A 26,888-nucleotide genomic window follows, 5' to 3' on the forward strand; every position below is an offset into this window, starting at 1 on the left:
GTCAATCAAGAGTTAAGATTTCCTGCAAACCATAAGCCATTCCTCAGACAGGATGAGAAATATCTTTTTATGCTGATACCAATGTTGAGATGTCAATAAAATAACTAATCTATAACTCATAAAGCCTAATCATCTGCCTAACTGCTCTAATCACGCTTTAATTATTTACCGGGACGCCCCCTGCCTCCCATGTACAATTCCAGGTAGCTAGGCAGACTGAATTGTGCCTGCTAGCATTTCAGAGTGCAGAGAAGCTAGTGAAAAACTTGTCCTGATGATGGGAGCGAAAGGAATTTTCATCTGAACGTAGAAAATGTATTACTGAGTGATGTCCCAGGTTACCCAGTCAGACCAGAGGTCACAAAAAGGTAGCCAGCTATCACTTTCAGTGACAGGGTACATATATTTTGTTTGGTCCACACATTACTTTTACAAATAAATCAGCCACACTTGAAAGTTAAGTGATTCCATTCAAAAGCTGGATTTCTGGTTGCTCTTAAAATATTGTTACTTCTGGCTACAGCAGGCATCTCTAGTCCTGGCAAAAACTGCACATTTAGTTCTTTGTGTCTGGGATACCTAGGGCCTGGTACACAGTGAGTGCCCAATATGTTTGCTGAATGAACGATTCCAACAAATGGATAAATGCATTACTTAAAAGGAATATTCAAAGAATGAATCAATGCATTACTTAAAAGGAATGTGCAAAGAAAGGCAGAAGTTCCTTTTCTACAGGGACCACTTGAGAATATCTAGGACTCATACCTTTGACTGATTATTTATTTCCCAATATAATTCAACATATGGATGGGACTAAAGCCTGGAGAATGAGAAAATGATTCTTGAGTAGGAAGATGAAATGAGGTACTTTCCTGTTGCAAAGTAAGATAAATAAGAATGCTGAGGGCTCAGCTTTGATGAGCAGCTAGTAAAGGGGTCAACGGACCCTGAGAGACTACATGGATAAACAGATCTGACTTTTCTTAACAGATCATTTGTGGGACTGGTGACAATTAGGGGTAATTGTTCTTTTTGATTAAGTAGAATTTGAGCATTCATACCAAACAAAAGATTTTGTAGAAATAGATATAAATGGGCCCTAAAATAGAAATGCAGGTGCAAGATCACCAATAAATTCTGAGTTTACACTCATGCAAATGTGCATGGGAATGAACACTTTGCATCAGCAAGTGTTGGGATGAGTTTTACATATAGTCTCATTAACATTTCAAAGACTTTCATTATGAAAAAGTCCTAAAACTTGAGATCAAAAGCCAATATTCTCTGGGGGGAAGCCAACATTTTCACCTCAAAAACATCAATCACAGAAACAGAAAGCAAAACCGAAACAGATCAGTTCCTAAAATTCATTGATCCTATAATTTCAAATAGAATAGTAAGTATGTTTTGAAAGCACCATCCTTTTGGAAATTTGTAGAGGGAGACAGTCCCATATGGCTTTAGATTTTCACTGCATTCAACACTCGATTAGTATTATTTATGTAGTATCTGGTATGCTGAAATCCATTCGCTCTGTAGGATTTATAATTTCCTTCAAGTTTCTGGAACACATTAGAAGCTTGCTCTTATTACTTGAACCATGGAAAATTTTAGGGCTTCTTGAATAATATGTCTTAGCAGAGGGTATACTTGAAATCCTGGGGGATGGGGGGCCAGAATCTGGGGCCCAAGTAGCTCTTCAAGCACAAAGGTTCTTTGAAATCCTTTTAATTCCTTAAAAATTCTTGTGAATTTTGCATTTTACTTCATAATAGATCTATGTTCCTGTTAATATAAAGTAATGTTTTCTTCCCATCTCTAGTAAATTTGACACTCTGAGAACACACCTGTCTAGGCCTCCAATTCCCTGGGCAGGCAAAGTTTGAGATCATAGCACGACAGCATCCTTACTTTCTTCATCTGTAAAATGTAATAATCATATACCCCTCACAGGGTTATTGTGGAACTGAATGAAATAACCTATGTGAATTGTTTAGAATAGTACCCTAAAAAACCCTAACTACAAATACTATTATTCTTTTTAATTTAAAAAAATAAATTTATATATTTTATTTATTTTATTTTTGGCTGCACTGGGTCTTCGTTGCTGCACGCGGGCCTTCTCTAATTGCGACGAGCGGGGGCTACTCTTCCTTGCAGTGCGCAGGCTTCTCATCGTGGTGGCTTCTCTCGTTGAGGAGCACGGGCTCTAGGTGCGTGGGTTTCAGTAGTTGTGACACGTGGGCTCAGTAGTTGTGGTGCATGGGCTCTAGAGCACCGGGTCAGTAGTTGTGGCACACAGGCTCAGTAGTTGTGGCTCCCAGGCTCTAGAGCGCAGGCTCAGTAGTTATGGCACACAGACTTAGTTGCTCCGTGGCATGTGGGATCTTCCCAGACCAGGGCTCAAACTCATGTCCCCCTGCATTGGCAGGTGGATTCTTAACCACTGCACCACCAGGGAAGCCCACAAATACTATTATTAAAGTGAGATACATTTATCTAGAATATACCTCCCTCTTGTTGCAATTACGTTCACGTTCACTAATATTGGATCCCACAGCCTGTAGATACTGAATTAATTACAATAATTCTTTTAAGAAATACAATGAAGTACCCACAGTCTTCTCAGCTTTGTGTTAGGTGCCATGAGGGATATAGGAGCTTATGTTATAATTGGGGAAATATGGTTTATATCATGTGCAGGAAATGGAAAACGTGGAAAATACTCTTGAGACCATAGATAAGGAAGCTCAAAATGGTGGTTGCAAAGACAGTTCAGCACTTTGTGGGGAGAAATTCAATGGTTCTTTCTATCGATGGAGAAGACTTATGGTTGACATAGGTGTGTCACCTGAGAGAGGCTGCATAACCCCCCTGACCTCTGTTTTCTGCGGGGTTGGACTAACCTCTCTACTAAGATGAGCTTTTCTCTTTTTATACACACCGTGTCAGGCACTGTGCTAATAACTATTTGATATAGACACTCTTCTTATGCCCTATTTTCTGATTAGGAGCCTGACTTTAGAAATTCACAAAATAGTTCAATGTCACACAGCCAGTAACTAGATGGAACCTGGATTTGATTTCATTTCTGTTCACCTCCAAGGTAAGCAAATTGGTTTCCCCAGGGCGCTGGGCAGTTCTAAACCAGGACCGATTCCTGAAGTTAGGGGAACCCTGTCAATCAAGCTAGCCGTTTCAGCTAGCCTGAAAGCTCCATGAGTGCAGGTCCCAGATTCATCTGTTTGCTCGTTTGTCCCTCTCTCTGCCAGTGCTTAGCACACAAGGAAGCACACAGTCAATGTTTACTGATTGAATGAGTTTTAAAATGGGGATGCTCTCCAGAGATGCCCAAATTCCACAGGTCTTGGGACTGAATACTACTGTCCCAAGAAGGAAGAATGAGCGCTTGAAATCTGAGGCCCTCTGTTAAACTCTGAGAAAGTGATGTGCTGGTAACTTTCTATTTGGTGCTAGAGAAACATTTGTGTTTGTGTTGGCTGTTACATTTTTATCATTAGGATATGAAACTGAAAAGGGAAAATAAGCTGTACCTGAGAAACAGGGAAGATCCCAAGTCATGGGGTAATCTACTGCTACTGAAGAAATCAACAAATGTCAATAAAATAAAATAATTTCACAGTCAAAGGAATTGTGTAACTATCTATATATTCCACAGCTTAACCCTGGATCACATTTAGTTTTATTTAATAAAACCTGCTGTATTTTAGATTCTAAAATGTTGTTTAAAATTATCTGGAAAAATTGTCTAACAAAAATAATGATAGCTATTTTCCATAAAATAACTACTGAATTTATGGCCAAGGGCCAGGCAAGAAAAATATTAAAAGAATGAAGGATCTGGTCTGATCCTTCACTGTTAAAAGGAAAGCACTGAAGTCAAAAGTAGAGGAATTTAGCTGAAACCTGGCTGGGGGTGCAGACTGCCATTTATCCAATTTACAAGATAATATTTGGGTAAGGATGAAGAATTTAAAATGCCTAGGAGATACGGATTGTAAAACTAAATCCCAGCCGAAAAATATGGTCTTAGGGGAAAAAAAAGAAAAAAAAAATGGTCTTAGGGCTCCCATTAACATAGCAAATGAATTTAAAAATAAAAGAGGGGTCAGCATGTACACTTGCGTTGAATCTGACTGAGCAATCTTGTCTCAGTTGAAATTTCCAACCCATGAACCTCAGCCTATCTGAGATGGCAAATCCACCCTAATGGCTGTTGGGTTAACTTTACAGCAGTGGAAAGGTTTAGAAATAGGTATAAAAATAGTAAGATAAATCAAACCCAGAGTACTAATATATTGTGTTAAATTCAGAAAAAGTTTTGCAATGATCAAGATTGTCTGCGTGTGTTCATTATTTAAATATAGAGTATTCTGTATATTACGCAATCTCGCTTGTGATTTCAAACACGTAACTGATTTTCTTCTGAGGTGTTAAGTTGGCAGGTGTTAGCGAATTTGGCTGAGTTTCTAAACAGAATTGGAGCGTTTTAAGAGAACTTCATTTAGTACATCTCTAAGTTTGAATTATTAATCTTATAAGAGTTGCTTAAGAGCTTGGAATACTTTGCTGGTTAGGTTTGTGAGTTCGCCTTGTCAGGTATCCGAAGTGTTTGAAAAAAATAAGATATATTAAATTTACAAATGTAATTCAAAATGTTAAGGGGAATTGAAGTAACTTTCAAATAGAACACAATTTTTAGGGGAACTTAACTTGGTAAACTTGAGTTAGTTGAAAGAACAAGTGAAAAGGATTGCATAAGTAGTATAGCAAGATTTGTAGGGTGCGAAGGCATAAAAAATTATGTTTTAAGATTTAATACTACATTCAATGTCATTTTAAACCCAATTAACTATAAGTAGTCCTCTGTAGGCACAAAAGTCTCCCTGGACTTTAAATAAACTCAACTGGCACCTATTCTTTGCTGCATGCCTATTCTGTCCTCCGCTCAGTGGGTGCTACTACTCCATCCTTTTGGACCCCACTCAGAATCTGTATCATTGGCAATCTGACCTATGGACTACTTCTGATTGGGAGGCTCCTAATCAAACAACCATGTGTCTACTTACTGGCTTCTTCTTTAACTTTATCCATTTCTGCCATTAATGAAACTTCTTTGTCAATGATGCTGGGGGAAAAAAACAAAAACAAAAGCAAAGAATGCTTAATCAAAGATAAACTTTTAATAAGCACTGGAAGTAAAAGGAAAATTATTTTCATTAAACAAAATACAAGATTACCATAAATATTTCTATGTTACATTGCCAGCAGCAGACTCTGCCTTTCCAAAAATGAGGCAACATGGAAGGGATGCTCCCAGTGTTACATAGTGACATCTGCTGATTAAATCATTGTCAGCAAATCTAAAAAAAAAAGCCTTTTCAGACTTTCAGAATTGCACTGCTTTGAATTTCAATTTGGGAGTATTTTTGCCCTATGAATTTTTGAAGTTCCAAAACAATATAATAAGTATTTAAAAGGTGGCACTCAGGTTATCAAGGCCTATAATTCTCAAATGTCTCTGCTTCACTCTCCCAGATTTGGGCTGGGAGGGAGAGAGGTGGGCCCAATGCTGATGCAGAGGGTCCTAGGACCCACTTTGAGAAATATGGTTCTGGGTCAATCCATCCACATGCTCTATAATGAGTCTATGCCTTCTCATTCCCCCAGATAAGCCTTTCAAGGTTAAATTAACTTTTTTCCATTATATTTAATATATTTTTGGTTAGTCCTTTGAAAAGGTATTACCTGCAAAAGTAATAATTTTCTGTCCAAAAGTTCATTTCTCTCCCATCCTGACTCTTCGCTCCCCTTGCAGTATCAACACATCATCACAAATCCCTTATGTATCCTTTCATAGATTTTTATGTGTAAATAAGCACAGATGCCAGATTTTAAAAATTTTCACTTCAACCATAATATTTCAAGGTATCTCAAAGATAAGGACTTTTGGGGAATATAACCATAGTATTACTATAATACCTAAAAACATGAACAATAATTTAATGTTATCAGATATCTACTCAATATTCAAAATTTCCTAATTGCCCCATACATTTTTTTTAAACAGTTTGTTTGAACCCGGATCTAAATAAGGTCTGTTCGTGACAATTTGTTGACTGTCTCTTAAATCTGTTTTAATCTATACATTCCCTCCCATCTCTCTTTCTTCTTTTTCCTCCCTTTGTAGAGTTGTCCAAGGTCTGAATTTTGCTGACTCCACGGCCATGGTATTATGTAACCCATTCCTTTATATTTTCTATAAATTCGTTATGAGATACGGAAATTTGATTAAATTCAGATTTGTTTTTTATTTCAGGAGAAATTATGTTATGCACTTCCATCAGCAGACACATGACAGGACACACTTATAAATACTGCTCCTGAAAAAAAATTAAACCTGAAGGTACTCAACTTTATACATCTCAAAATAAATGTACAGGAAATACAAAGAACATCTCTATTTTTTATGATATTAGCAGCTATTGGTGATCACTGCCTAGATCAAGAGGATTTGAGAAATGAGGATATTCAAATTCTCTCACTCCTTGGTTTATTTACTGAAAACTTCCATAAAGAGAAATTTTCCTTGATCAACTATTTGGTTATCATGAAGTACAGTTTGCATAGGCAGGGTAAATGCTTGGTTCTCTCTTTTTATTTATCAGTTTTCAAAACGATAGTTGGTTCCTCCAAAAGTAACCAATGAGATTTTTTTTGCTTGTTTGTATAGTTTAATTGTGAACTCATATTTAATGTGCTTCAATACACTGCAATTATTATCCTTAAAACATCCTTATTTATTACTACTCAGATTGTTCCAACAGATGTACATTTTTTTCTCCATCAGATGTATTCTTAAAATTTAAAGTGTGTTGAAAATCTATTTCCCCTTAAGAGGAAATATTTTGTAGTATTTGTCAAGGTACAAAGCGGCTCCTGGGATGTATCTCTAGGAGTTTGGGTCTCCTCATCCAAATGATGTAACCTAAACACGTGGACAGTAAGGACTGTGTGTTGAAGAGCTTGGCTCTTTCCAACCAGGAAATCCTAATGGAAAGAGCTGACGTGGACAAGGAACGGCAAACTCTCCAGAACTGGGCTCGAAGCCTAATCCATCAGGCATAGACATCAGCTCTCCCCATGACGCATGTGGTTTTAGGTCACTGGCTATAACCACTTTGGTGTAACTAGCGTATCAAGAGAATTGTACCTTATTTATTGACATTAAACACATATGATGTCAGTGTGTTTTAAACACAGGAAATACACGATACAGAAAGGTGTACGGCGAGAAGGAAGTCTTTATCCAAACTCTGTCCCAGTTTACTCAGTCCCCCTCCCTGGAGGTCTCCACTGTCACCAGCTTCTTGTGTTTCTTTCCAGAGATCATCTAGTCATAAACCAGCATATATTCGTTAATTGTACGAAATGCTGAGTTAAGTCAATAGGCTTGTGCTCCTGTGATTATGAGGTATACTTAGCTTTCCTGTCAAGTTCACAAATGTAGCCACAAGCGATTGGAGAGGGCAGTTCTATGTTAGTTTAGAAAAACAAGGCTAATGGATAAGCTGGTAGGGAGATAAGGTGGAGAACCTAGAGATTTGGAGTCAGGAGCCCAAATTATAACAACATGGCTAAGCTATTCTACCTGAGAAAATGTTTTGAATGTTTATTCCCTAAAGAAAAGGAGGTGAAAAGAGAGAGAGTCAGCGAGAACGCTGGGAGCTGTGTAGGGTGAAGAGGCTGGGAGAAATCACCAGTAGTGGGGTGAGCAAAGGAGCTTGCAGAAGCGGGAGGATCACATACGCTACTGTGCGATATCCACTGTAAGGCGTGTGATGTGAGCCTTGCTTGGGATGTCCAGACCTTCACCACGCTTGGTGTGAATGGTCTGAATATGTGTGGGTGCGCGCACACACGCGCACGCGCACGCACACACACACACACACGCGCACACACACACACACACACAGGAAGTGGCTGGGTTTCACGTCTGGGTCAGTGCAGGGCTGAGAAATGGGAAGAGCAACAGCCTGAAGGTAGAGTGAGCATTAAGAATGTTGGGCCTCACCCGCATCCCTGAACCGGCACAAATCTTAGAGAGGTCTTTTGACTTCTGGCGGACATGAAACGGGAGTCCAAGGGGCTGGGACTCCACTGACTTATGGGCTACGGGTAAGGTGAGACTTGCTCCATTCTCTTAATCAATGGAGTGAAGCCGGCTTGCACACGTGTGGGGTGACGGTACAGAATATGTCACAAAGAGCACTAGAAGACTCCAGTCTCTGGAGAGACTGACAAAACATTCATCCACTGGACAAATATTGGTTGAGTGCCTGCCACGTGCCAGGCGAGGGTGGAGCTGGGAATACAGCTGTGGATTAAAAAAAAAAAAAAGATTCCTGCCATCCTTGTGGAGCCTCCATTCTTTGGGGTGAGCTGAGAGGAAGAGGGTGAAAGGACCTGCCGAACTTGCTGGGGAAATGGCGCAAAACAGGTGGAGAGGGAAGAAAATGATGATGGCAGGAGGAGGAAGTTAGGATATCCCCCCCCTCCAACAACCAGAAGGCTGTAATTAGTCTCCAGGATTTGAGAGCATGCAAGGTGCACAACCAAAGCAAATACATGCACGTGATACAAGATGGGGTACCTTTAGACTTCAGGGGGCAGGAGGGGGTAGACCGCAGTGAGAGTGCCAAGACAGCCTCATGTAGTCCCCACGCCCTCACTCCCCAAACAGGGCCACGGACCCTGCAGCCTCTGTGTGTGTTGGATGAGAAGGATGGTGTAGGAAGGGGCCTTTGCTCATTTCTTTACCAGCTATAAGATTATAGTGCATTTTTGTTGATTAAACTTGTTGATATAATTATGTGCCCAGAGAGTTTACAAGATGGACATTTGGGGTGCAATCCGTACCCCCAGGTCTAACACATTAAACATTGTGGATATTCACACAATGGTTAGTTTAGGCCTCCTGGGCTAGCAACAGGAGGGATGAAGGCTCTACACAATCAACTGTTAATCTGCTTAATGCCCCCTGGAGGATGTGAAAAGCCTCTGAAGCTGGCATCAAACCATGCTTCCATTCCTCTGGGTATTTCGGCAAAAGACTGTCCTCAAGCATCTTAGTAATTCAAGCACTGCTATGTGTGATTGCTTTCAAAACTCACGCATAAAAGCAATCCAAGGGATCTCTGCTGAGTCAGGACCCTGCTCAGGACCCATGAACTGGATGCAAACCAGCATCAAGGTGCTAGCTCGAGGCAGTGCCCCAGGACCTCCCATGAGAGTCTCAATAAGGTGCACCTCAGAGTTTCACTGGATTTTTTTTTTTCCTTTCAAGGCAGCAGGCTTGTGGGAGGGAATACTAAGGGAAGAGGATGTGGAAGATGAAGAGGATGAAGTAGCGGAGGCCAGCCGGTCCTCTGGCAGGCTGTCAGACAGTGAGGACCCAGCATCACAGCAAGCTGAGAGCCAGACCAAAGGAAGGTCCAAGAGGAAAGGCCGCGCCTAACACCTTTTTGGGCCGCACCGCGGGGCTTGCGAGATCTAGTTCCCTGACCAAGGATCGAACCTGTGTCCTCAGCAGCGAGAGTGCAGAGTCCTAACCACTGGACCGCCAGGGAATTCCCTGTGTCTCACACCTTCTAAATGCCCGCAGTGCTGGGGGCCACACCCAGCTTCCTGAGTAACTTCATCAGTGCCATTTACAAGTCCCACTGAATCTTCTTAGAGACCCCAGGACAGAGATACGCACTGAAGTGCTGCCTGATACAGAACAACTCTGCAGGCTGGATAAAAGAGGAGGGTGCTGGGCAGAACCCAGTAGGGAGTTAGCAGATATGGAGGGCAGGAGGGAGGAATGGCACAGAGGGAGGAGACGACTCACAGAAAAATCACCGGCAGTGTCACTGTCCCCATTCCTACTGGAGAAGCAGAAAGGTCACATGCAGGCTTTCGAGATACCACTGTGTAGACAGCCTCAAAATGAGAGCTGCTCGTAACGAACACCTGAGTGCTTACTGTGCGAGGCCATCAGGGAGAGCACCGGTACCTCACTGGAATGATCTCACTGAAGTTTCCCAACACCCCAGGAGGTATGAGCTCTAATTCTCCCTCACCACAGGGCCTTGGCACGTGCTCTTCCCACTGCTAGAGGACAGCTCTCCTCCCCAGCCCTGCCTTTCTTCATCTCCTTCACTTTGAGGCTTCCTTCAGGTCTCTGCTTAATCATCCCTTCTTCAGAGAAGCTCAGACGGAGTTTTAGAAAACTTCTGTTCAACGTTATGCTCTTCGACTACGGTGGGCTGCTCGGCAAAAACGGCTTGACAGTGATGAACGGAAGGGAAGATAGCATATTTATTTTTCTATGGCATAACAATAATGAAACCCCTTAATTGGTAAACTGTAGTGCTTGCATATAAATCATCTTTATGCAAAAATTTATATAACTTTTGTCACTGACAGAATCTAATCATTTGAGACATAAGCTTATGAATAAAAGTACAACGATATTCACTAAACCACACAGGGTTTGGCTCAGAATCAAGACACGTAGTTAATGATTCTGTTTGTAAATTGGGATGGTAATAAATTACTGAAGTTTGTACTTTCCCCCACGAATCATCTGCAATTCAGGTTTGGGGCATTTTTGCTTTTCAACGGTGATCCTCCGTACTTGATAGAAACACAGAACTCTTTAATCGGCTTTTTGCTGACCACTGAAAAGTTCTCTAAATGGCTGGATAAAGTCCTCAGGAGGGCACCAGACTGAAGACACATCAGACATGTTCTACATAAACTGAGCTCACATAAAACCCAGGCTGACCTCACATGTTTCAGATGTGCCCTTTATCCTTCCAAAAACACATCTTCTCATTTTATCTAAACTGCCTGCATAGTAAAATTTTATTCTCTTGCCATAAAAAAGCTTTTACCATTAAAGCAATAAGGTGTCAGGAGAGGCAGATGACCATGGCAGAGCCTTTATGGTTTATGATATTGTTAATCACAGAGATAAAGTGTCATTTTATAAAAATGTTTCCACTGTCTTGATGCCTTTCTACAGAGGCCTAATCATAACAATAGTAAAAAGAACCAGAAAGGCACTTGAGCAGGAATAGATTGATCATTTTCTGCTCTGTGAAAGACTCTCCTTTAAATGTGGAGACAAGACACTGAGAGACAAAACGGCTTCATGTGGCAGCTCGAAGGAGCCACGTCAAGTCTGGTGCGCTTCATAAATAAAGATGCCGTGATGGGCAGCGGCCACAGGACTGTCAGTGGGTGAGAAGCTGGAGAGCTGACGCTTCTGGCGGATACTGAGGAATGAAAGTAGGATTTCAGTAGGAGTTGAACGAGATCAACCTGCCACAGCAGCCAGAGTCAGACGTTAGAGAGTTAAAACTGGGCTGCATTTCATCTTCCTGGGCTGGCCTCAGGGAGGCCATCGTGAGAGAAACGGCCTGCGACTATCTGATCCCAGACAATTTTGCTCAGGACCTTCTGGTGGACGAAGGGCTTCGGTGCGGAGCTCCCTTAACTCCTCGCTTGACAAGCAGAACAAAGCAGATGGAGAGCCTCAGGAAGCAGACAGAGCCCCGCGCTGGCCGGCAGGGTGATCGTGGCGCAGAGCCTCCAGACCGCCGGCCCGTTAGAGAGGAAGACAATGTGGAGGTTGCCGGGGAGGAAGGATCCTACCGAACGCTAAGGGGATGTTTCAGCCCTCCTGGCCCGTAACAAACAGTTTATAAAGCATGCGACTGAGTGATAAGCCGTAAAGCCAGACTTCCTGTTTCAAGAATTTCTGTTTCTTTCACTAAAGAGAGAGGGTAATGTACAAACATTTCCCCCCACTGCGGGCTCTGCTCCTTACCTGCTGCACCAGGAGTAAGAACTGTGCCCATGGGAGGAATGCCAACTGAGCGCCTGGCAGCCTAGTAGCACCCAGGGGCCGCTCTGTGGATCCTGAGCTGGGAGCTGGCACTGATGGAAGAGGCCACCCATACTGCCCAGGAGTTTAGGCCTCTACGTCCCTTGCCCTGGCTGAGAGGACTGTGCCCACCAGGCGGAGGGCAGAAAAACTCCCTTTATATACTTGGGGTGTACTCTGCTGTTACCATGGGTACCATTTCTAGTCCAATGGGGTTTCGGCCCACCCATTTCTCAACTATTGTTGCTGTCAACAAAGGTGTCCCTGGCATGACAGGCACAAAGACATCAAGACTGTGTATGGTTCTCTATTCTTAGGGTCAGAAGGACAGGCAGCCCTAACACGACAGGTGCCTACAAATGGTGCCCCTGCTCTTGCATGGCTGTCAATTCCCCGTTCCTCCTTTCTCTGTTCTGCTCCCTGAGGACTAGCAGAATATGCCACCCCAAATATGGCTCATTGTGAGCTGTGGGCATGTGAAAAACAGCAACTGCAGGGACAGGCTTTCTCCAAACTCCCCTTTTCTGCTTAAAGACAAATCGTCCAAAAGGAACTCAGTTGTCATAAATTCCCTCCCCGGGAGTTTCACCAGCCAGGGAGGATGTTGACTTTCATCACAGGAGGGGAGACTAGAGAATGGACACCACACTCAGCAGACTTTGTCACAAGCTACCATACCTCCACCTGTTCTTCTAAGGACCCATTCATCTTTCCTAAAAGTCATTCACTCTCCCCTCTGAGGCCTACACCCCTCTCCCCTTTTCCCTATGAAGATGGCATTTAATGCTGAATTCCAGGCCACCTTGGGGAGTTCTTCATATTTCCCTGGGTCTCTCCCATGTGTACATGAGGCGTACATGTTAATAAACTTCTGTTTGCTTCTCTCTGGTTAACCTGTCTTTTATTACAGGGTCTCAGCCAAGAACCCGGAAGGGCAGAGGGAAAATATTCTTCCTCCCCTGCACGTCCATCCTGTCCCCACTCCTACACCTGTCTGCTGGTTGCTGCTCTTACCACTCACCAGTTTTCACGACTCCCCTTCCTTCACTTCCCACGTGATCAAGTCCTCCCAAGTCTACCCCAGAAATATCTCTCCTACCCAACTCCACTTGCCAATTTACCTCAGGCTCATTATCAAGTAGCTGGCTATGCTCATTTATTTATGTTTTTTATTGGGATTCCTGGGTCCGTTACCTTCTACTCTGTACACTTTTGCATTTCGGTTTCACAACAACCTGCATTCTTCTTATAATTGGAATTCTTTTTCTGAATGCAGCAGTGATTGACAAATTGATCTAAAGATTTCTTGAATTCCATAGCATTATGTGATAAACATATACAACCCAATATACATGTCTACTACAGCCTGTCAGCTGGGGTTGGGACACAACTCTTTGAAGCTGCCTAGTAATCATGACTCTCAGGGTCAAAGAGTGTCTCTAAGCATGAGTCACTGTTAACATATACAGCAGAGTTACACCCCTCTGCCAGTGAATGTGGCAAGTGCACTCAATTGGCCAATCAGGTTGAGCCCATTTTCTATTTCTTTAATCAGAGGTAATATAACTTGTTAACGTTAATATCTCTTAGTCTGCATATTTTATATTGGAATTCAACAATGATTTAAATTACAGTTAATGAATATGTCATCACACTGTCCGAGGTGTGTTTCTGGAATGAGACACGAACAAATGTAGCATAAGGACTAACTCCCAACACTTGTAAAATCCTGGAGTTCCTCACAGATGACACAGTTAATTGAAAAAACAAACACACACAGACAGGGATTCCTTTTTCTTCTTGGAATTTAAAAAATGACATCAGAGTTACAAAATCCTGCAAATTCTACAAATCCCACAACATCACATGTTCACCTGAAAAATCTGTATTCCTTGTATACCTCTAATTTCTTATCCTTGCTGATTACTTTTCCGTTTTGTTTCTCTCCATGGAGATCACTCTTCAGGGAAAGTAACTTACCTGTATTTCAGTTTCTATAGCTATAAAAGTGATATGACTTACCACCATCTCCTTTTTAAAAAAATAAAAAACAACCAAACTACATATGCGGAAAAGAAAGCAAACTTCCATCTGTGGGTGTTGACTGTCCTATAGCACAAGGGTCCCAATGAAGGAAGTAACATTCTTCTCCATTTACTTCATTTTACATGCTCATTAAAAAAAAACTGGGAAATGTAGAAAGCAGGATAAAATAAAACAAATTTCAAAATAAAACAAGGCAAAATCTCTCTTTGTTTCATACCCAACATAGAGCCAACCACTCTGAACACTGTCGCCTTTCCCTCCAATTCTGGGTGACGTGGGGCATCTATGCAGAAGCCAACATGGTGACTGAACCTGAAGAACTCAGGAACAGAAACTAGAGGAGACTGATGTGGCACAAAAAAGTCATAGAAATGCCAGCCCACTTGCAACCCAAGGCAGCCAGGCTGAGCCTCCACTGCTCTGGCCTCCTGGGGTCTCCTGAATTCCTTAGCTCTCCCGTGAAGAGGGGAGGGGAGAGAATGTGGACTTCCTGGTTTGGGCCGAAAGGCTCTCGTCAGCCAGCATCTCTAGGCTCACTTGCTACCCCTCCTCTTTAGGACCTGACCTAGCCAGTGGCTTCCCAAATGGAGGCAACAAAGATAACAGTAAACTGTATGTACTTACTTATTTTTTCTTTTGGCTGCACCATGCGGCATGGGGGATCTTAGTTCCCCGACCAGGGATCGAACCTGTGCCCCCTGCATCGGGAGTGTGGAGTCTTAATCACTGGACCACCAGGGAAGTCTCATGTACTTACTTTTTATTCTAAAAAGTAGACTTTCCTAATCTTTAGTATACAGATTAACCACAGCACACATATATGATTTATAAATAAATTTTCTGGTTTGAGAGGGATGTGCTCAAAATTTATTTATTGATGGAGTGAGACCCAGGGAACGCACTCCTCCTAAAGCATGCTGTGGTTTTTTATTTCTGGTTCCTTGTGTTGTTTCTTCTGCATGGAATCCTTTCTCCTGTCTCAGGCTGACAAATTCCTAGTCTCCCTTCAAAGACCAGCTCAAATGTCACCTCTGCGGTGGACCCTTCCCTAACCAGCCAGCCAGTGTTGATTTCCCCTCCTCCCCTCCCAGCTCCATTGCAGTATTTGCCATCGTGCATTACACACTTGTTTCTGTCTTCACCCACTAGCCCCTGGGCTCTATTGGGTGGATGAATGGAGAGAGGGGAAAGGAAGGTAGAGAGAAGGCGTGGCAAGACGGGAAAGGGGAAAGAGGGCTGATGTGGTGACAACTGTGGCCATTCAGAATCAGGGGTCCCTTTGCCTTACTTCTCTCTTCACCAGGCAGTAAACAGTAAAAAGCTGTGAAGAAATACCCATATCTTACAGCTGGCATCTACTGCATAACTAAATAAACAGAAAGGTGGAACAGATTAACTTCCTCCCAGTGTCTTGGTAGAGAGGGAAAGACATTTACTAAATGCTTATCTGGAAGAGAAGAGAACCAGCCTAGATTGAACTTCTATCATGGGCCAGGCAAGAGATTTTCTAGAATAATCTGAGAAGTGCATATCTTGTCCGTGAATCTTCACAAAAGCCCTAGAGAGTGACAGTAGTACACCTGTTTTGTAGCTGAGTAGAAGTTAAGAAGCTCAACCATATTCAGAGCTGGAATACGTGGAGATGAGATTTAAACCCTATTCTGTCTAAATCTACACCCCACGCCTCCTAATTATGTTGCCAATAAACCTTGGAAAATGTCACTTTTGTTCGAATATGGCCTACTAAGAATCAAAGGTCGTGGTCACTGGAAGGATTATGTAACATACATATATGGAATTGGCTATTCTATTATACTGGCTTCAGGTGCAGTTTTTTGTATGATTTGTTGCTGTCCTAGCTGACAAATGGTCCAAAATTTCTTCTTGGTCTCACTCTAAGAGACTACAGAATCTCACTCTGTCCTAGTCTAATAGATAGAGATAAGCTCCAAGATCCATTCTGAAACTGTGATCTAGGATATTCCACTTTTCAAATTATAGTGTGTTTATATTTCTACTAATATATAGGAACAAATCTGTCTTATTTTCTCAGTGAAAATGGATTATACTGTAAATTCAAAACACACACACAAATGATACATACTTTCCTTCTGGGATTGTGTAGCTAGAACAATTTGGTTAATTCTTTTTATATTTCTGTTCTATGATGAAAACTAACAATTCCTATTCAGGAGCATGTCACAAGGCTGGTTTGACGGGTCGCCTTCATTTGCTGAAAAGATTCAGGAATCTTTTCCGATTTCAAGCTGAAATCAGAATCAACTTCTCAACCTCCAGCTCTTCTTGTGGGTTTATTACTCTGCAAGAAGGCTACAGTGAAGGAAAGCCGTCTCCCAACGCTAAGTGTACCGCTGACATGACGTATAGAGGTAATCACACATGGAGCTCAGAAAACCTATTAATACAAGGCACTATTTATACAAGTTTCCTGAGGACTACACCAAACTGAAAAGGCCAGTTCTGTACTTTCTGTATTTATCAGCCTGCTCTTCCTTCATGTTGACTGATTCACTAGGTCCTTGCAGTGGCCCTGGGGAAACATCTAATACAGAGAAAAACTTAGGGGAGGAAAGAGAATAGGAAAAGAGAAGCTTTCACCTCCAAAGAGCGAGCTACCCCTATTTAGAATGACACACAGTCACAAACAAGGCAAGATTTGAAAGGCCCTGTACCATGGGGACTTGCCATAGACCCAAAGTCACAGGGACCTTGAGTTCCTCCCTGGCATAAGGTATTTACCCTTTTCATGATTTCAGAATGGCTCCTGGAGCTGATTTCTGTTTATTGGACTGGTGCAGAGTAAGGAAAAAGAGCCATTTGGGGCAGTTTGTCGGCTGGGACAGGGACAAAAATCCATACATATGGCTCTCTTGAGGCATACATATATTTACTGGCCTCTTCTATTATTGTCTCTTGATATCCTTTGCAGGTGTATGTTCATCTCAGTAATGTGTGTTTTTTAATATGCTGGCATAATCTCCAATATTGGGTGTTGGGAGAAGGAATGGGTTTGGGTTTGTTTAATTTCTACTATACAGTACAAGTCACTAGCAGGTGGGCACTTAGAAAAACCATCTGTTGAGAAGAAAAGAGATTAGTCAGAAAGTTTTGTTTGCAATAGGTTTTGATCAATGGGAAGTATGTATTCCTTTCCAGAGCAGAAGGACGTAGAGACCTTGTATTAAATTTCTTTTAAAAACCATAAAAAAGTGTAATGTTAAACTCTTGATTTTGCTTGTGTCTCGTGTATAGGCTAAGGCGCTGGCAGAATCTCGCAATCCTTTAACACGTTGTTGTTACTGTAATAGGGAACCGACGTTCTGGTGAAGTTATCACATGACAATACTAAGGGGCTGCAAAGGTTCCTAACGTCAGCTCTCCTACTGGTGGTAACATCCCTTGCTGAATGGCACAGAGAAGAGCATCACTTTATTACTGGCCAACACACTGCTCCAGACACTCGATGCTCGTGGGCATGCTCAGAATGCTTACTGTTTCAGCCATGTTGTTTTACAAAGGAGGCTCAACTCATCACTCATGCTTACACCCACACCCTACACGTGACTGAGCTCAAAAACCCCGTTTGCTTGTTTTCACAGCACCTATTCTGCGACACAGATCTGATTCTAGGACCTGTTTCACCTAATGCATATTTTCCCGGTACTTACCTATCAGAGTAGACAGACTGTTATAATTTCAATATTCTCCTAATTTTGAGAGGGTAATTCAATGGTCAACAAGTATTTGCCCAACCACTACTGCACCATAAGATTGCAAAAAGACCTTCTGTTGGGAATTCCCTGGCGGTCCAGTGGTTAGGACTCCACACTTCCACTGCAGGGGGCCCGGGTTCTATCTCTGGTCGGGGAACTAAGATCCTGCAAGTGGCACAGTACAGCCAAAACAAAAACAAACTAAAACCTTCTGTCGTCATTCAATTTAAATAGCACAAGGGCAGGTGCACCTGAAGATGTCACTGGTATCAGAGTAGGTGGATATATACCATGTATATCCAGGAACACCAAGTAATATTGCTGCTTGACTAAAGCCCGAGGAAAATAATAACCCCCCAAAGAGACACTTAATGGAACAATTCCCTACTGTATTTATCTTCACATGCCTCAGATCTTCATCCTAATCCCAGTCTCCACTGTGATATTTGGTTTTATTGCAAAGCGAGAAAAAAGACTCAGGTAGAGACAGAATGGTGAATGGAAGTGATGGCCTATCACCAGCCAGAGCCTTCAGTTCTTAATTTTTCCATCTTCTCCTAAGGACTGACTTGAATTCCATAATGAAAAATAGACAAAGCAGCAAAGACCTCAATTTTCTACACTCCAGTGTAATTGTTTTTGCTTGTCTTAAGGAAACAAAAATGTAATTTGACCTTTAAAATGTGTAGCTAGAAGGTTTATGTTTCAGGAAGTATGGGAAAAATATCTCGCGACTGCACTGATGTGAAAAGAGAAGACACTATGGCTGTGTTCTGGGGTATGTACCTGATCTGGGCAGGTAAAGGAAATCTCCCCCCTCGGGTCTGCAGTGGTGGGTAGGAGGGCGGCTGGGGGAGGGGCAGAGAGGCACTCAGGTGTGTTGCAAAGGGAGGACTCTCCATCCTTCGCTCACGAGCTACAGCAGACCACGCAGAAGGGCTGTGCAGTCTTCCTCTCCCTTTCCTCTCACCCAGGCTTTCTCAGCCTTACCGATGCCTTGGACCAGATCATTCTTTGTTGGGGTGGGTGGGGGAACGGGGGATGCTGTCCCGTGCATACAAGGATAAGGAGCGCCATCCTGGCCTCTGCCTACTATATGCCAGTAGTACTACCTCTCCACAGCTGTGATAACTCAAAATATGTCCAGACGTGCCAATTGTCTCCTGGGGGGCAAATTCATCTGGTTGCAAACACTGCTCTAGCCCCAGACATATCACCTCCTCTGCAGGATTCTCAGTCCATGGTTTTCAACCGCAGATGCACAAGAGAATCACCTGGGGTTCTTTAAAAACAAAAGAACCCCCTCTTTCTGGGTTCACTTATGCCCAGTGAAATCAGCATCTCTCCGGGTGGTACCGAGGCAAAGGATGACCACAGAGCTCTGAGCGTGTGTAATTACAGTGCAGACACATACACTTTGGTATGGAGAGAAGTACATATTAATTTACAGACATCATCTTTCAGTCAATGTTCAGTTACTCATAAAGAGAACAAACAAAAAACCCAAAGAGCACAGAAAAACCAGGCTTTTAGCATTGTATGGAAAGCCAGGTATTAAAAAAAAAAGCAGCTAAAAGTTTAGGGAATTTTGGGGGGAGGGAGGAAACAACCAACAAAGAAAGAATCCTGCTATGTGATAAATCTGCAAAAGTGAAGAAAAATGCTCTTATTTGGACTCAAACTGAAGTAGTTCGAAGGCTGCATGCTCCTAGAATTTGATATTATTTGGGTACCCGAGGAGCAGTAAAGTGGGAATATGGGACAGACTGCTGCTTCGCTTGTTCTGAAATGCAAGAACCCCACTGGCAATTTCTTCTCCGGGAGGCCTTCTCGAGTTGATATTCCAGAAAAAGACACAATATTTAAAATGTCACAGCAATGATATCTGGTGGTCTGTGTGTGATTCTGCTTGGATACCAACAGGGCTTTAGTAGCAGATAAAGAGCCCTCCTCTGGAGTGGGATTTGAGGGATGCAGAAGAAGATATACTTATCTCAAAATTGCTATTTCTTCAGCCTGCATTTCTCACTTTTAGAGTAATTCTTTTGGCTGGTGGAGAGTCTCAACAGACTGTCAACTTTGGTTAACATGCAAATCTGTCACTTTGGGACGGCTGACACATGGTCATCAAAAGGATGAGGTTACCAGTTACACGAAAATGAGTTTCAGTCGTTAAAAGGAAGGAAAGGAAAAGGATACAGGGAGTCCGCTACAAGGTCCTATGGAGTAGTGAGTGGGGTCATGGTGAGGAGCCCCTAGCCTGTAGGGGGCAGTAGGAGGCTCACCTGCCTTTGCTGGAAGGGAGGAAACTCCAAGATGGAGGGTGAGTCGGCAGAGAAAGGGGAGGTGGGGGAGGGCTTCGGGTCGGGGAGCTGGGAGACTCCTGACCCACTTCCAATTTCCTGGCACTGCTTCAAGAGAAAATAAACACCGACCGGGTCCGGAAAGACTTCTGGCCCCTTTTTTACAGAAGGCATGCTTTGACCGATGTCCCTTTCCTTTTTGAAAGCAAAGCAGCCTAAAAATATTATCCCCTCCAGCCCCCATTACCCCAGCACACACCGTAACCCTGTGGCTTGTTACCATCTTCTGTTTTCCTTAGGAGTGCTTTTAATTAGATGTTAAATTGACAATAGCACCTAACAATTTTTACAGCTCTATTCTGGAATCCTTTCTCCGCCAGCATATGGAAAAACTATCAAGTATTACTCTCCTTCCTCAATGTTTTTTGAATTTAATGTTTTATTGCTCATTTAAAGCCGTCAACATCAACTTGGCCATGCACACACACAGATTTGTGGTGAGAAGCTAGACTAGTTTGCACACAAAGCAATTAAACCTGGCAGCTATGATTCGAAAGGATGAATATTTTCCAGTTGTGGTAGGGGCCAATCATATAGGAAAGAAACCAGCTGTTTCATGTTAGTTCCTGATGTTGACTTTTCACATAGACGCTCATGTTGCAAAATTTATTTTCTGTGAAGACATACTGTGAGGGCATTGTGTCATCTTTGTTCCCCTCTTAAATCCCCAGTTCTTTCTGGAAAAATGAGAAGGAGTCATGTAATGGTCATTTGGCCCTGTGTAACTGTGTCTTGGTTAAGTGCCAACTCTGATATTATAATTTAGCTACTTAATGGTTTTCTTCAGTAACATATTGAGCAAAATATTCTTCACAGCCAGATTGGGAAGGACAAGAATTTCCTTCATTTCACTCAGATATCCGCTCACTCAGTACTGAGCATATGCAAACAAGGGCTTTCTCCCAACCTCACACAATCATCATTCCCGTGAATTCCAGTGGGATCTGGGGGGAATTTAGTCACGCAGGATTCACCTCCTGAAGTTGGTGCTTTGGTAGCAAAGTGAATGTGGAGAATTTTTTTACCAAGGGTGTCTATATTTCTAAACTACACGCACTGCCTATTGAGTGCTTAGGTGAGAGAATGGGGTGGCCCCGAGGAAAGGGGACAGAACCTGCAGGGGGATGTATGCCACCTCCCTGTCGCCTGTGCACCAGATGAGTCAACATCTGCCTCAGAACAGCACTCTTTCTGGAAATCTCCAGAGGACTCCACATCCTCCAAATCTGGATATACTTTACGATGTTACCCCGAGGTTTCCATTCTATTAAATGAATAGGGCTGTATTCAAAATTCTCTCTAGTGCCTAGAGTTTGTGATTTCACCACCACTAGGAAAGCTTCATTTTTTAAGCATTTAAGCTGCCTCCTTCGATTCCATGACCCCTATTTCTCAAGAGCAGCACAATCCCTAAAATCCATCCTTTGCTCCTCAGAAAATCAGAGAGAGGCTTCATTCAAGCACATCACGCTGTTGCCTGGACTGCAGGCTTAATTGGAACAGAGGCAAAGTTTTTCCCTCTGGCATAAATGCATGTAAATGGTTGATAAAAAATAGTTTTATTTTTAAGTTAGCATTTATGTAATTATTTTGGGATCATTTTAATGAAGGGTTAGGTCAGAAAACAAGTGGTGGTGTTTTCTCATTTTGCAGCAATAGAAAATAGTTGATCTAAATTTTTTCTTCTTCAGTTTGGAGGAAAAGTTCCATTCTGTCAGGTAGGTGACTTTTAAACAGCCATATTGCTTGGCAGGGCTCAGTCAGAAGTGATCCTTCCCATCAGTTTAAAACACAAAACGAATTACAAGCAGAGACAAGATACACAGCTTCCCTGGGTGCTGACCTTCCTGGCCTCACACTTCCAGCTCTTGAGGAGTAAAGCACTCAAAGAATCTGTTCTAAATCTCAAGATGTCTCGTGAGCCATGTGATGTTCATTTTACTAAGGAAATAAAATAAAATAAAAAATAAAAGTCTTCAGAGCAGCTGGAGGAGAGAGGTAATTTGAGGTCATTGCTACACTTTGTCAATTAGTGCGTGAGTCACTCAGTTGGAAGGTATCATAGAGAGGCCTCAGAGGAAGAGTTTATTCTAAAACGCCACACAAAAGGACAAGACAGAGTGGTCTTCTGCGAGCAGCTCACTAATGCCTCCAGACAGAGGCTGGCAAACTACGACCCCCACGAGCCAGAGACGGCCCACGGCCTCTCCGCGTGGCCTCTGGCTGCTTCCACGCCACCACAGCAGGCCTGAGTAGGGGCACTCAGCCCTCACCACCCGTAAAGCTCAAGATTTTCACTAGCTGGCCCTTTAAGGTGAAGTGGGCTGACTCTGGCTCTCGAGAACAGGCCTGGATGTCGAGTGTGCTTTTATAGATTAGGGTAGCTTAAGGATAAATTGTAAAAGTCATATAACTGTAAAATTTGAAAACCAATGATGATGATGATGATAATAACACCTTTTATCTGTATAGCATCTTTACCTTCTCCGAGTACTTTCAAACGTATTCTCGGAGTTTGCTTTGAACAATTAGTGAGGTTATAATCTGATCAAACAGAGAAGTGTTCCACGAAGGTTGAGATGGTGTGACGGGGTGGAGGGTAAATGATTCCTCACTGAATAACTGAAGGACAGGCTTTCTTTCAAGTCCCTGGTGTCTATGCACTCTTGGAATCTCACATTATATGTAGCAGGTGGTTTAAAGTTCAAGAATTTTAGATTAGGTTAGCGCTCGGCGTAATCCTTAGTTTTATGCAACTCTACAATTAGCAAAAAAGCACATCAGTGTCAAGGAAAGGACTTAGAATGGGAAGAATATGTGGAAGATGTGATCAAATTCTAGAATCACAGGACGCCAATATAGGGAACATGTTATGTGAGCCTGGGCATTGTGGAACATGTTATGTGAGCCTGGGCATTGTGGACACGTGTGTTTTCTTTGTTCTATATTTTCTTCTTTAACACCATGTTTCCTCCCGGGAACCATGGCTCTTCAAGTCTCAGTTCATGGAGTTCAGGTGGGGCTCCCCCCACCACTAACTCTGTGGTAGGCACATGACTCCGGCCTGGCTAGTGGGAAAACTCTGTCCCTCTAGCCACAGGGACCGGTTTATTGACAGATACATGACCCAACCCAGCCAATGGGAATTAGGCCTTTTGGACTTTTTGTTGGAACTACTGGAAACGAAGGCCTCTCTCAGATCACAGGGGCTAAAGATTATGTAAGCTTGGAGCTGCCAGCGTGTCATCTTGGCTGCTACATGGAGACAGTACCTAAGAATGAAGCCAAGAATAAGCAGAACCAGGAGATTGTGGGAGACACTGAAAGAGGAAAGGAGGCAGAGACAGAAAAATTGAATCCTGATAACATATTGGGCTTAGAACCAAATTTGCCTAAAGGAATCTCCTGGAATTTTCATGTACATCAGTCAATAAGTCCTCTTTTCTCATTAACTAGTGTGATTTGAGTTTCTGTCACTTGAAAGTGAAAGCGTCCTGATGGATACACTGGTAACATTTTTCTGCTGATAATAACTTAACCTTTTGACTAAGAGGTATTTCATTCTAGTTGTGGACATGAGCAAAAGCACAGGGCTGAAAGAAATGTCTTCCATCAAAATCTGTTGCAGAGCAGGACAGGGCAGGACCCAAACCACACTGGTGTACCATTTCTTAATTCCAGTCTTAAAGATACCCAAGAATGGGGTTCTATCACTAAGCTTACGTAAGACGTTTCTCAGTTTTGTTAAGGGAGTTTTTCTTATGATGATATCAGGCTGGAAAGTATTTTCTTCTGAGTAGCATTCATGATGTTAAACCTTCCAGAGATTTGTCAAAAATATCATTTTTGATGTTTTGTTCTTTGTTGAGGTTGTGTTCTACATCATTCACATACTTTTGGGCCAGCTTCAAAACTCCAATGAATTATGTCTATCAGGTTTCTCTTATTCCAATATTTTCTCTTCTTTTTTATTCCCAAGATACAGGCATCTGTCTGCAGGGCTTAAGAAAATCTGCTGAAGTGTTGTTCTGTGATGTTTATGGATTAAATAAACAACATTTTCCATCTGATGTCTTTACCTATAGGAATAGCTGAAGTACCATAAATTTATAGTTTCTAAGTCAAATTACTCACCAGTTGTGTAACTCAGCAAAGGCAGCTTTGATCTTCTTCACTGAACTATCCACTTCCTCCTTGATCATGACGCGATATCTAGTTAGAGACACGGTGCAGCGTTGCAAATCCTTCACCGATTTTTCAATATTTGGGCCTAAAATTAATGTCGAGAGAAAGCATGTTAAAGTGAGCACTTTCTTTTTTTATTTTGGAGCTAAACAACAACAACAAAAGCAACGAACTCACCCCCTTCCAATAAAAAGAGAGAGATTTGTCTTTTGTTTTTCAATGGAAAAAAAAGTTCCTTTAAGAGGATGTTTACAACCCAGACTGGGTGGTTGTGTGGCCCCTGGGACAGCTGGGATCTCACCAGTGGGCTCTCTGGATGGGCCATTTGGGGCACGTGTGTCTCCTCTGCCCTTTGGAAAGAGGCTCTAATCATTATGTTCTATTGCAAACTGTAGTTTCTTAGAATCTGATACGTCTAAAGACCATTTGTGCTGCTGGCTCTCTCGATAGACACCACTCTGCGTAGTTTAAAGCCAGCAGGGCTTTTGGAAGAGGAAAATGACAGAGAGGTTGGGAGAGGTACAAATGGGCTAGAGAGAGGACAGAGCATCGCTGCCAGGTACCCTGGCTCTGGCCCCATCAGTCCTGAGCCAGGCCTGTAATTATAGCAGCAGCACTTAAAGCAGCTCTGTGGGTGCCAATCTTGCCTGATTTCCTGAAACTGTCACTAGGGTTTACAGACAGCGCAGAGCAAACAGGCAAATTGTACTTATCCCAACAAGGGCATGTTTCTTAGAAGAAAGAAATCTCTCTCAAGAAAAGTGAGAAGGTATAATCAAACCCAAGCCAAGGAAATCAGATGCAACTGAGGCTGAATGAGAAGAGTATTATTTAATCTTCTGGCAATCAGAAAGGAAGTGATTTAGCCCCTTTCATTTTTAATACCAGTTATGTGTAAAGTATAGCAAAGCTCAAAAAGTGATAAAAATATAATGTGTCAAATAGAAAACTCTCTTCCAGTGTATATCGTCTGCAAGTCCTAACACAGAACTGAATTTACGTGAGGAAGGTCATATCAGAAGAAGACACAGCAGCCTCTAATCTCATCTTCATTCAGTGCAAGTTCAGCACTTACAAACTCACATATTGGGGAAACATTCAGCCTTCACATTGCTAAAAGAGCTCCTGCATTAACATTTGCTTTATAGGATGTAAGGGGAGAAAGTATTTGTGGTGCAAATTTATCCATGCCTACAAAGAGAAGAACGGCCACAGAGGGGCAGAAAAAGGGGATATAATTCCACTTAAACATTCCAGATCTTTAATTAACAATGAAGGAATCACATCTGGCTTTCAACCTATGTGGCTCACAGAAAGAAATGCAATTTCATGTGTATCTCTCTTCACTAAGCAGCATCTTTTGGAAAGTTCTGTCATTCGGGTACTCCTCTGTGTGTACAAAATATGTTGAATCATTTGTGCAAAAGAAATCACTTTACCTCTTTTCTTTGCCAACTCATCTGGCTTTATTTCAAGATGAGCTGCAGGGGCATTGGACTTAACAGGAGAAGTTTTTGCCTTAGGCTTGCTTGGGTTACAAGGCTGCTCAGCTGACCAGTGTAGGCCATCTGACCCCTCTGGTGTTCCATGTATAGGTTTGGGGTTCCCATCTAAGGATAGTTTCTGTTGCAGTGGTCTGTTGCCTTCTGTAAGAAAACACCAAATAATGACTGTGAAGTGATAAACTAAAAACACTGATGATAAAGTGACGGGGGATGCCGCGATATTTGTTTTTGTTTACATGTTGGCAATAGTGCCTTTCACTGCAAACAGTCAAGAAACTGTTTTAATAAATGCCCCGGGAGATGAAAGGGTATACTGGAAAGAACCTTGTACTTGGAGTTACAAGACCTGGGTGGGTGTTTTGGCTCCAGTAATTACTTGCAGAGTGACCCCAGGCGAGCCACTTATCTCTGAGCCTTAGTTTCCTCACCCATAACCACCCAGGAAGGCCATTAGGAGCCTTACATGAGGTGAACAGTTTGTTTTCCCCCATTCAGTAAAGGCTTAGGCGTCTTTAAGTATGATTTCGTATTGAGGCTATAAAAACATAGCCCTCCCACCTCCAAGTGCTCCATCAATGTCTTGCGGTATTTTATTCAGAATTAATGAAGGCAGAAGAGTGACTGGAGATAGGGCAAGAATGTAGTGACAACAGGTTCTATGATCATTTCATCTAATTTATAGAAGGATTAAATCAGGAAACATCATCACAGTAACTCAACTATATTTAAAATCTGGGGAGTCAGATTCTCTCTGGAGCTTTAACAGATGTGGCAGTAAATTAAGCAGCGCATTGCTTTCAGCGTCTTTTAAAGGTAGGTCCCTATTTAGTTATTGCTGGAGTGAATTAAATGGCACCTTAGTGGCCTGAAAAGGAAATGTATCACCATTAACATCTTACTCACAACCAGAGAGAGCTTTGGGTGTGAGAAAAGGGGAAGCCGGCATGCTTTTGCAGGTCAGGTTCTTAGAGAAAGCTGGGTGTAGTGGAAAGAGTGCAGGTTTGGCACATTCTGATCTTCCCGATGTCTGGATGACCCTGTAGGAATGACTGCACTTCTCTGGCCAACTGCAGCTTATACCCAAACAGAGCACAACATC

General features: G+C 42.4%; 1 protein-coding gene across 5 annotated transcripts in view; it reads right to left on the bottom strand.

Moving 5' to 3' along the window:
• SPATS2L (spermatogenesis associated serine rich 2 like) overlaps positions 1-26,888 on the bottom strand; it is a 167,580-nt gene that overhangs the window by 9,229 nt on the left and 131,463 nt on the right. For 4 of the 5 annotated variants that reach the window (XM_060152371.1, XM_060152370.1, XM_060152372.1 and 1 more), the window contains 3 exons: positions 25,724-25,930; positions 24,234-24,369; positions 5,091-5,149 (listed from right to left, as the gene is read on the bottom strand). In XM_060152371.1, coding sequence (XP_060008354.1) covers positions 5,091-5,149; positions 24,234-24,369; positions 25,724-25,930 — 402 coding nt within the window. The remainder of the gene's footprint in view (positions 1-5,090; positions 5,150-24,233; positions 24,370-25,723; positions 25,931-26,888) is intronic. The other variant, XM_060152375.1, reaches the window with a different exon arrangement.

This window comes from Lagenorhynchus albirostris, chromosome 6 (assembly GCF_949774975.1).
Source record: "Lagenorhynchus albirostris chromosome 6, mLagAlb1.1, whole genome shotgun sequence".
Classification (NCBI taxonomy): domain Eukaryota; kingdom Metazoa; phylum Chordata; class Mammalia; order Artiodactyla; family Delphinidae; genus Lagenorhynchus; species Lagenorhynchus albirostris.